Consider the following 12,112-nt stretch of genomic DNA (forward strand, 5'->3'; position numbering starts at 1 on the left):
ATTACTTTTTCTAAAATTTTTGAGAACGCTGCCAAAAGTGAAATCAGTCTGTAGTTTGATGGTATCTCTTTATCCCCTTTCTGGAATAGTGGCTTAACATCTGCATATTTTATACAGTCAGGAAATGTCCCAGTTAAAATTAATTTGTTACACAAGTAACTTAGAATAGTACTAAATTTACAAGAACATGCCTTGATTAACTTTGTTGATATTCCATCGTAACCACCTGAATGATTTGTTTTTAAAGATTTTGTTATGGAAGTTATTTCTTTTGGTGAAATGAGTGACATATTCATGTACCTGAAGCTATTTGTAAAGGTTAGTTTCAGATATTCAAGGGCATTATTTACTGATCCTGACAATCCCATTCTATCAGTAACGGATATAAAGTACTTGTTAAATAGATTTGCCACACTATGCCCATTGGTTACTAATGTGTCATCTACCCTTAATGCTATTTGCTCCTGTTCCTTTCTCGTTCTACCAGTCTCCTCTTTCACTATATCCCATATTGTTTTTATTTTGTTCCCTGACATTGCTATCTTCCTTTCATAGTGCATTTATTTAGATATCTGAATTACTTTTTTTAATATTTTACAGTATTCCTTGTATTTAGCAAAATCGTGAGCATTGGAGCTATTCTTGGTCGACAGATACATTTTCCTTTTTGTCTTACAGGAAATCCTTATTACTTGTGTAATCCATGGTTTTATTATAGACTTCTGTTTAATTTGGGTAACTTTTAGAGGAAAACAGTTTTCAAACATGGTACTGACATTGTTCATGAATGTGTTATACTTTTCATTCATGCCATGAGCACTATAAACATCTTTCCAGTTCATATCTTTGAGCAGTTTTCTAAAACACTCAATGTTTGGTTGACTGACTACTCTCCTGCACTCAGATTTAGCAGTCTTGATAATCTGCTTAGAATTTACATCTAAAACTAGGAGCTGCATGTCATGATCTGATAGTCCATTTATAACAGGTTTTATTATATGATTTTGTTCGTTTGATTTGTCTATAAAAATGTTATCAATGGCTGTCCTTGAGGATTTAGTGATCCTAGTTGGAAAGTTTACAGTGTGGGTTAGATTGAAAGACAACATTACTAACTGTAGTAAATGTTTACTGGAAGATTGCATTAGAAAATCTGTATTAAAGTCACCAGAAATCAAAATTTCTTTGTTTCTTCCTGTAAAATAACCCAAAAGAGCTTCTAGATGATTTATGAGTAGATTATAATTTCCTGCAGGTGCTCAGTAGATAGTTACTATTATATAGGATCTGTTATGGAACTCTCCTCCTGTTGCATATGCTTCTAGATGCTGCTCTAAACAGAATTTATTAATGTCAATGTTCTTGACTTTATGGCAGTTTTTAATAAATGTGGCAACTCCTCCTCCATCCATATATACTCTGCAGAAGTAGGAAGCTAGCTTAAATCTTGAAATGTCTAACATATCTATACCACTGGTTACTTGATGTTCAGAGAGGCAGATTATATCAATTTCGTTAGATAAATTCATTTGATCAATACAAATGAGTAGTTCATCAACTTTATTTCTGAGTCCCAGAATGTTCTGGTGTAATAAAGTTAACTGATACTGCATACTAATGGGATTATAACTGCTTTGATGAAGACGAACTGGCAGTTTCTGATTACTTTCTGTTAAACATTGTTTAAATGGAGGCTGTATGCTAAAATCTGACTCCTGTTCATCTGTTGTCTCAAACTGAGTGTTTCTGCCAATCTCTCTCAGAACTCGTTTTCTTTCCTCCTTCCCTATCCTAAAAAAGGCATCCCTCTGACATCTGTGACACTGGTATTTTACCACTTGTGACAGTGTCCCCCCTTAAGTTTTCTGCAATCAACCCAGACAGTTTTCCCTTCCCTTTCCTATTGAGGTGAAGGCCATGCCTAGTGTAGTCCCACCTATCGATAGCATCCACATACTGCATGGAGCTACTGCCTCAAATTGTTTAAATGAACACTGTATGCAAATTAAAGACTTACATCATCCTATCCAGCAGCCCAGCATAGTCTGAGTCCTTTCCCCACCAATTTCTAGGAAGTGGTGGCGGTCGGATGACTTACGTTAGTAGAGGTAGCCCAAGTGACATTTTTTCCCGCCATTTTCTTGGGTTATTGGAGGCAGACCAAGGAACCTTTTTCCCCACCAAAATTTGAACTTCCTGTCATGACATCATTGCGACATTGCCATTCCTATCGCCGCCATCTTGAATCCACCATCTTGAAAAAATTTGTCAACAATGGAGAGTAGGGTGATAGCCTTGTTGTTCCACTACTTATAGTTTGAGAAGAATAGTGATGTCCATGCCTACAACATTAGAAGAAGCGACCTTTATTACCGATTATTAATACATCTGTCAGTGGCTAAGAAAGTAGTTCAGTATACAGCAAAAAAATATTTTTGATCATTTGCCCAATAACACAAAATCTCTGACAGACAGCAAAGGAAGTTATAAATCTAGCCTAAAATCATTTCTCTTGGACAACTCCTTTTATTCTCTGGACGAATGTTTGTTTAAAAATATAGCTGCCTATAAAAAAAGTAGTTTTTAAGTGTAATTACATGCATAGAATTATAAATAATATGTTCATTAATGTTATCATTAATTGTGTATGTGTGTCTACTGAACTGACTCATGCCACATCATTTCGATAGAGCAATAGTTCCAATGTTTTATGGGATATATAACTAACTAACTCTTCATTAAGTCCAGAAAATGTATCTCTTTAAATGTATGAGGGTAAATTGTATGATTTGATCCTTCCCAAAGCGATATGTTCATGTGTAAGTATTTCTGAATCATACTCTGCAGTTGACTACAGCATGTGCATCCACTGCCACTGAACGCTACAGTGTTGAACATCTGTCCCAGTTCTTGTAACACCTTTCAGCACTGCCTTAAGTCTTGTTTCACTTTACATAGTCTATCAGTGTACATGTGTTCCTTATGAAAGATCAGTAATCAGATTTACCCAAAAATCACAGTATAAACACAGTATGATCACTATATAAGCATTAACTACTCTGAAAGTGTTTTGGGGCTCTTGCCCTTATACAGGGTGTTACAAAAAGGTACGGCCAAACCTTCAGGAAACATTCCTCACACACAAATACAGAAAAGATGTTATGTGGACATGTGTCCGGAAACGCTTAATTTCCATGTTAGAGCTAATTTTAGTTTTGTCAGTATGTACTGTACTTCCTCGATTCACCGCCAGTTGGCCCAATTGAAGGAAGGTAATGTTGACTTCGGTGCTTGTGTTGACATGCGACTCATTGCTCTACAGTACTAGCATCAAGCACATCAGTACGTAGAATCAAGAGGTTAGTGTTCATCACGAACGTGGTTTTGCAGTCAGTGCAATGTTTACAAATGCGGAGTTGGCAGATGCCCATTGATGTATGGATTAGCACGGGGCAGTAGCCGTGGCGCGGTACGTTTGTATCGAGACATACTTCCAGAATGAAAGTGTCCCGACAGGAAGACGTTCGAAGCAATTGATCGGCGTCTTAGGGAGCACGGAACATTCCAGCCTATGACTCGCGACTGGGGTAGACCTAGAACGACGAGAACCCCTGCAATGGACGAGGCAATTCTTCGTGCAGTAACGATAACCCTAATGTCAGCGTCAGAGAAGTTGCTGCTGTACAAGGTAACGTTGAACGCGTCACTGTATGGAGAGTGCTATGGTTAAACCAGTTGTTTCCGTATCATGGACAGCGTGTGCAGGCACTATCAGCAGCTGATTGGCCTCCACGGGTACACTTCTTCGAATGGTTCAACCAACAATGTGTCAATCCTCATTTCAGTGCAAATGTTCTCTTTACGGATGAGGCTTCATTCCAACGAGATCAAATTGTAAATTTTCACAGTCAGCATGTGTGGGCTGACGAGAATCCGCACGCAATTGTGCGATCACGTCATCAACACAGATTTTCTGTGAACGTTTGGGCAGGCATTGTTGGTGGTGTCTTGATTGGGCCCCATGTTCTTCCACTTGCGCTCAATGGAGCACGTTATCATGATTTCATACGGGATACTCTACCTGTGCCGCTAGAACATGTGCCTTTACAAGTACGACACAACATGTGGTTCATGCACGATGGAGCTCCTACACATTTCAGTCGAAGTGTTCGTACACTTCTCAACAACAGATTCGGTGACTGATGGATTGGTAGAGGCGGACCAATTCCATGGCCTCCACACTCTCCTGACCTCAGCCCTCTTGACTTTCATTTATGGGGCATTTGAAAGCTCTTGTCTATGCAACCCCGGTACCAAATGTAGAGACTCTTCGTGCTCGTATTGTGGACGGCTGTGATACAGTACGCCATTTTCCAGGGCTGCATCAGCGCATCAGGGATTCCATGTGACAGAGGGTGGATGCATGTATCCTTGCTAACGGAGGACATTTTGAACATTTCCTGTAACACAATGTTTGAAGTCACGCTGATACGTTCTGTTGCTGTGTGTTTCCATTCCATGATTAATGTGATTTGAAGTGAAGTAATAAAATGAACTCTAACATGGAAAGTAAGCGTTTCCAGACACATGTCCACATAACATATTTTCTTTCTTTGTGTGTGAGGAATGTTTCTTGAAAGTTTGGCTGTAGCTTTTTGTAACACCCTGTATATGTTATTATGTACAAAGGTATGCTTAAGATAAGGAGCATAGTTAAAGAATGGTGTAATTTTTAACGAAATAGCCAATGCATGAATACATATAAAAAAAGAACTGATGTTTTGTTGATCGTTTGGTGTAATGTGTATAAGTAAATTGTATACTTTCTAGACTACTTCAGTTTTAGCAAACACTTGAATGTCTGGGAGAAGTTTCTGAGAGTGTTATTTTCCTTAAATATCTTTTCTTCATTCAGCATATTGATTCTTTTGTGATAAAAACCTTGTGGGAAGTGACACATGAAACACGTCAGAAAAATTCTATCTATAAAAATGATGATAGCCAGTAGACTTTCAAGCAATCAGTGAACATGCATGCAGCAAGACAACAGCAGAAAAGTGTCAACAAATATTTAGACATGAGAACATCTTCTTGGCAACACATACATCATGAACTGCTTTTCCATTTTTGTGTAGGCACGATTAACTTTTAGACATGATGTAACCCTGGCAACTGAACAAACAAGTGATAACTTAGTTAACATGCTTAATAACATAAAAAAACACTTAAGAGATTTGTATGGCCTGGGGTCTGATAGTGAGTAACCGTGGCAAGAAATGGTGTTGTTGGTTAAGTAATGGTATAAGATTAATAAATGCCAAACAGTGTGACTGGCTTACATGCATGCATATAACATTTAATATATCAGTCACAAGATACCAGTTTCCCAACACAGCTAATGACTGTTGTTTGTACATCTGCAGGTAGACTGGTCATACTTGACAGAGCCTGATGGACGCACTTGTCTGTCCCATGTCGGTGGACAGAGTTCATGGCCCTGTGGCAAGGTGCTGGGCGGCTCCAGCGTGATCAATGCTATGATCTACATCCGAGGCAGCCCGCAAGACTATGACAGCTGGGCTGCTCTGGGTAACGACGGTTGGTCCTATCAGGACGTCCTCCCATTCTTCAGGAAGCTAGAAGACTTTGATGAGGAGGATCTGAAGAGGAGACCGCACACAGAAGTGGTACATGGACGCGGTGGACCCATCCACGCTGCCAAACCAGCTATGCTAGACCCTGGACATCAGGTTGTGGAGGCAGCTGCAAAACGACTTGGCTACACCATCATTGAAGATTTCAGTGCTGAGCCAAATCTGGGCTTTGGACAGGTTCACTGCACCATCAACAATGGTTCGAGGTGGAATGCAGCTCTCGGCTACTTAGCCCCAGCCAAAGAGAGAAACAACCTACACGTGGTGAAGTTTGGCTATGTAACGAAGGTACTCATCAATACCACAACCATGACAGCTGATGGAGTGCAGTATTTGAAAAATGGTAAATTGATGGAAATCAGGGCCACAAAAGAGGTAATTCTGTCAGCAGGAACTATCAACACGCCATACATCCTGATGCATTCTGGTATTGGGCCAAAGGAGCATCTAGAGGACATTGGAATAATGGTGGTGAAAGACTCTAAGGTCGGTCACAATTTGCAGTTACACATACCATATACAGGGTTGTATTATACTAGGAAGCCCGTACAGGCCAAATCGGCAGAGGAAGACGTCTTTGAGTACCTGACAAACAGGACTGGACCTTTATCAACTATAGGAATGAGCAGCTACTTGGGATTTGTACAGACAGATAAAATGGCTCATCACATCCCAGGGCTACCGGACATTCTGTTGTATTTTCTGACGGCACAGAAATCACTGGCCAGCGTGATTGCCAACATTTTCAACTATGACTGGGAAGCAACAGAGGCACTGAAGGAGATGCTGGATGATGAGGAAGCGCTCCTGGTTTTGCCAACACTGCTGGCACCACGCAGTCGTGGCCGTGTCAGACTCAGGAATGCAGGACCCATGGTCCCGCCCGCTATCGAACCTGGCTATTTCCAGGATCCACGCGATCTGGACAACCTTTTGGCCGGCGTGGAGGTAGCACATCGGTTGGGCAATACGGGGCCAATGCATACTGCGGGCTACTCAGTACGCGACCTGCCACTGGGGGCATGCGCTGGGCGGCAGCCACTGACCCGGGACTATTGGCACTGTTTTGCGCACCACCTACTTCTGACACTCCACCCGGTTGGCACTGCCAAGATGGGGCCAGCTAGCGACTCTGACGCAGTCGTCGATTCCCAACTTCGCGTCCATGGGGTGTGCAACTTGAGGGTGGCCGATGCATCCATCATGCCACTCATTGTGCACTCCAACACCAACGTACCGTCCATCATGATAGGCGAAAAGTGCGCCCACATGGTGACCCAGCACTGGCGGCGACAATACAGCGAGGCTTATGTCTAAGTGGTCAGTTTCTTCTGTAGACAGTGGTAATAGTGACTCAATAATCAGAGCTAGGATATCTGCAATGTATGATGCTTACTGAATGGGAATGTACCACTCCTGAATTTCGACTTTGGTAGATAAAGCGTGGCGAGTACCCTCCACTGTCACACATTAATTGGTGGTAGCTTGTATTATGTTTCTATCATTTAAAAAAATGCTATTCTGCCGCTCCCAACAGACAGTTAATACTGTGCTACTGCTGAGAACACTTTCTCCTTTTCCTTTTTGGACGCCTGTTCGTACAAAATTAGTCTTCTGATTAATCCTAATACATATATAAATGTGCAGAAACTTTGTTATCTTGTACCGACGACTTGTTCTCAGTGCTACTACGCTGGTTTGTTCACCAAATGTACTTGGCATCAAACATTATAATGTGGCAGGAAGCGAACCCCTTACCATCGAAAGTAGTTGCTGATATGAGATGACTTGCTTCCACACGACAGCTAGACAGCGTCATCACATGGCCAAATAGGGCTGGACAACACCTTCATCTGAATGATAGGTTACACGCAGATTAATAACAATTTACAATAATTTATTAGTAGAAATTTTATAACACGTAAGTGTAGTATGAGAAAAGTGCTTGGCAACGAATACTTGATTATCTGCATACCTGAAAACTGTGGCCAATCGAATTCCACAGATAATCTTCAGAAACAAAAATTAATTACATTGTCACCATTAGAATCACTGAAGTAATGTTTATAATAAATTCTACTTTAATTATCATAGTATGTGTAAAACTACGGTACTTACATAGAATACAGTACAATCCAGTTTGACATTACATTACACTACATTGAAACAAAACAGTCTTGAACTGATTTCTTTGTCCGTAAGGTAGCTTGTCTTTTACATATCGCGTTATGAATTTTACGCGTCAAAACTTTTCAGAAAGGGGAGCATCTTCTTGCTCTTCCAGATAGTCCAGTAACCCTTTGGCCTATTGAAGTGCTGATGCGTGACAGATTACTGTTTCTGGAATTAAAGTACTGATGTCATCATCACCACTATCACTCACCTCCTCGGATTTCCCTTGCATTCGAGTAACAATAGCATTTCACTCAACATCTCATGATCTGGCTCCGTGTGTCGACGTTAAACCATTCAGAAATATTTTCTTCGTCCAGTTTCACAAGCTGGAATATTTTCCAAAACAGCAGCTAATGAACAGTCTTCTTCTTCATCAGAATTACTGATCTCATCAACTTCAGGATTAATGTTTTTCCATGACTTGCTACGGTTGATTGTTTAACCAGTAATGACATCCTGATCCTTGGATGGATTAAGGCTGTCACGCTAGGGGATAAATATTTTACAAATATCATCCCATCATCTGATTACAGAACATTTTCGTTCGTATGCGATGGTGCATTGTCCAGTACCAATACTTGCTGATCGACTCTTCAACATGCAATGTTCTCGCACCTGTGGCACAAAGCAAATATGGAACCATGTTTGAAATATTGTACGATCTGTCCAGGCTCTTTCTGGTGAAAATAATGGACAGGTAAATTGTGCATTCCTTTTTCTTTGAAACAGCTCGGTTTGTGAGCTTTACCTGTTACACTAAGCTTAATTTTTTGTGATTCCATACCATTAGCATAACACAACACAGTTATCCTTTCCTTGCCCGATTTATAACCAGACACACTACGCTCTGTCTTGAAAGTTAAAGTCTTTTCTGGTAGACGCTTCCAAAACTACCCGGTATCGACTGCATTCTATATTTGTTCTGGCTCTAAATTCTCTCGTGCAATAAACTCCTGGAAATCATTAAAAAATTTAGACGTAGCCTTATTATGCCCATTTAACTTTTCTACTTGGATGGCAATCTCTTGATAACATGACGCTCCTAAAATCTTATTAACCAGTCGGGAGATGCGTTAAAACCTCTTTCAATTCCCAAGGTTCTGAAGAAAAACTTGGTCTGTTTGGAGCTTATTGGGCCAGGTACACTACGTGATCAAAAGTATCCGGACACATGGCTGAAAGTGACTTACAAGTTCGTGGCGCCCTCCATCGGTAATGCTGTAATTCGATATGGTGTTGACCCATTCTTAGTCTTGATGACAGCTTCCACTCTCGCAGGTATACTTTCAATCAGGTGCTGGAAGGTTTCTTGGGGAATGGCAGCCCATTCTTCACGGAGTGCTGCACTGAGAAAAGGTATCGATGTCGGTCGGTGAGGCCTGCCACGATGTCGGCGTCCCAAAACTTCCCAAAGGTGTTGTACACGATTGAGGTCAGGACTCTGTGCAGGCCAGTCCATTACAGTGCTGTTATTATCGTGTAGCTACTCCGTCACAGGCCGTACATTATGAACAGGTACTCGATCGTGTTGAAAGATGCAACCGTCATCCCCGAATTGCTCTTCAACACTGGGAAGCACGAAGGAGCTTAAAAGACAATGTAGGCCTGTGCTGTGCTAGTGCCGCGCAAAACAACAAGGGATGCAACCCCCTCCATGAAAACCCCGACCACACCATAACATCACCGCCTCCGAATTTTACTGTTGGCACTACACACGCTGGCAGATGACGTTCACCAGGCATTCGCCATACGCACACCCTGTCATAGGATCGCCACATTGTGTACCGTGATTCGTCACTCCACACAACCTTTTTCTCCTGTTCAATTGTCCAATGTTTATGCTCCTTACACCAAACGAGGCTAGATCATGAAATCCAAGTTTTCTCATCTCCCGGCTGTCATAGTACTTGCAGTGGATCACGATGCAGTTTGGAATTCCTGTTTGATGGTCTGGATAGAAGTGTGCCTATTACACATCACGGCCCTCTTTAACTGTAGACGGTCTGTGTCAATCAACAGATGAGTAGACGGTCTGTGTCAGTGAACAGGCGATGTCGGTCTGTACGCTTTTGCGCTGTACGTAGGCCTTCACGTTTCCATTTCACTATCATATCGGAAACAGTGGACCTATGGATGTTCAGGAGTGTGGAAGTCTCTCGTACAGACGTATGGCACAAGTGACACCCAATCATCTGACCACGTTCGAAGGCCGCGACTTCCGCATCGCGCTCCATTCTGCTATCTCATGTTGTTGAATGACTACTGAGGTCACTGATATGGAGTACCTGGCAGTAGGTGGCAGCACAATGCACCTAATATGAAAATGTATGTTTTTCGGGGTGACCGGATACTTTTGATCACAAGTGTACTTCTGCGCCGTCTGCTCTTTTCTGTTGAAACCACTACAACATGGTGTTATCCAGTTGTACATATGTAGACAATTAGGTAGCCCTCCGCTTTGAAAAACCCATAGATGAGTCAGAACTGCTAAGAAACTGAATTATGTTGTCTTTGTTTTTCGAAATATCACGAATTGTAGCTTCAGCCCTCAAATTTCGTGCACCAACACTGCCTTCTTCGAGTTTGTGTATTATTTCCAGTTTGCGCTCTGTCGTTAACACAACACGTTTTCGCTTTTGAGACGTTCGGAACGAACAGAAACCAGCGACTACCTTCTGCAACCACAGTCCAGCGCGTACAGTGTGCAAATAGCACATCGTTTACTACACTAGTGTTTTAACGTGAGATTGTTGCTCCCCCGTGACCACTCTCGGGTTAAAGAAAAATTTTCAGCAGAAAAAATGTGGAAGAGATATATCGTGGATAATTCACAAAGCCGATAATCGAGAGTTTACTGTACTCCAGCGTTCACTTGCACTTATCTACGTTTAAAACTGGTCAAGTCTTGAACTCAGTGAATGATAACTATGTCACTTCCAGAATGTCCAATCTGGGTCTTCTTGGCGGTAACTGTGGATGCGGCCCTGATGCTGTTTGAATGGAGCTGTGTGCCAGCTTATATCTGCATTTGGCGGATAGATGTCCAGTTGTCAGCCATTTGCGTGAAAAAATGCGGAAGCTTAAAATAGGCTTTGACGTGTGGTGCCCTCTATGGAACCTGGCCTAAGCTCAGTTGCCCATGAGTACTAAGCAACTCGGTACTCTTCTATGTGTGGTTGTGTTCCATATGATCTGGAGGACACAGCACCTGCATGGCGTTCTGACTACATGTGCCCATGTACACTATGTATATGTTGTATATGTCGACTTACGCTTTCTTCATGCACTACTTAAGATCTAAGCCTGTAATGTTGCTATAACTCGACATAATGGAACGTAACATTTATTTCGATGTTGCTCTTTGATTTAGGATGGATAAGAGGCTAATCAAACTCATCTTCATACACCTTCGACAGAAACAGTCGATCACAAATTGGATTAAATAAATAGAAATTTACAAAGAAACATGTCAAGAGGGGAAAAATCCAATATTAGAAGAAATAGGATTCTATAGCAAGAAAGAAAAAAAAAAGACAGGTTCAAAGTGGACTCGAAAGAGAAAGAATGAGATTCTGGGAACATCCCCCCAGGCTGTGTCTAAGCCATGTCTCCACAATATCCTTTCTTTCAGGAGTGCAAGGTCCGCAGGAGAGCTTCTGTAAAGTTTGGAATGTAGGAGACGAGGTACTGGCAGAAGTAAAGCTGTGAGGACGGGGCGTAAGTCGTGCTTGGGTAGCTCAGTTGGTAGAGCACTTGCCCGCAAAAGGCAAAGGTCCCGAGTTCGAGTCTCGGTCCGGCACACAGTTTTAATCTGCCAGGAAGTTTCATATCAGCGCACACTCCGCTGCAGAGTGAAAATCTCATTCTGGATCTCACTGTTTACTTTCGCAAATACTGCGATAGTTATAGCCTTCTGAAGAACGGCACTAAGTGCCTGAAGCAAGTTAAGAAATTAAATTTCCTTTATGGAACTGGCTGCTGACTATTTCGATATACGAGTATATGCTGAATATGGTTAAAATACTAAATTTATGTGTGAGCCAGTATGGACTGTCCACACTCACAATTTCGGCCGCCACAAGGCCACCATTGTTTTGGTCGTTGCTTTTCCACTTGTTCGCCTGACGGATATGTGCTGCTCGGCCTGTAGGAATTTTGAGGCTTCTCCTCAGTTACGCTTCTGCCCCCCCCCCCCTTTTCACTCCCCCACAGAGGTGATTTCTACTGGGAGATGACTTCCAGCCTCTAGCTGCACATGGTGTTTCCTGCGAAAGCTCGATCCC

The 12,112-nt window shown here is 42.0% G+C and overlaps 1 protein-coding gene and 1 non-coding gene across 2 annotated transcripts in view; both read left to right on the forward strand.

Annotated features, from left to right (window-relative positions):
• Window positions 1–6,971, forward strand: part of LOC124569763 (glucose dehydrogenase [FAD, quinone]-like) — an 85,234-nt gene extending 78,263 nt beyond the window's left edge. The window contains exon 4 of the mRNA XM_047131093.1: window positions 5,424–6,971. Within this exon, the coding sequence (XP_046987049.1) occupies window positions 5,424–6,971 (1,548 nt within the window). The remainder of the gene's footprint in view (window positions 1–5,423) is intronic.
• A 4,583-nt stretch (window positions 6,972–11,554) lies between these two features.
• Window positions 11,555–11,629, forward strand: Trnal-caa. The gene has a single exon. It is a non-coding gene; the product is annotated as a tRNA-Leu (tRNA).
• The last annotated feature ends 483 nt before the right edge of the window (window positions 11,630–12,112 follow it).

This window comes from Schistocerca americana, chromosome 1 (genome assembly GCF_021461395.2).
Source record: "Schistocerca americana isolate TAMUIC-IGC-003095 chromosome 1, iqSchAmer2.1, whole genome shotgun sequence".
Taxonomy (NCBI): domain Eukaryota; kingdom Metazoa; phylum Arthropoda; class Insecta; order Orthoptera; family Acrididae; genus Schistocerca; species Schistocerca americana.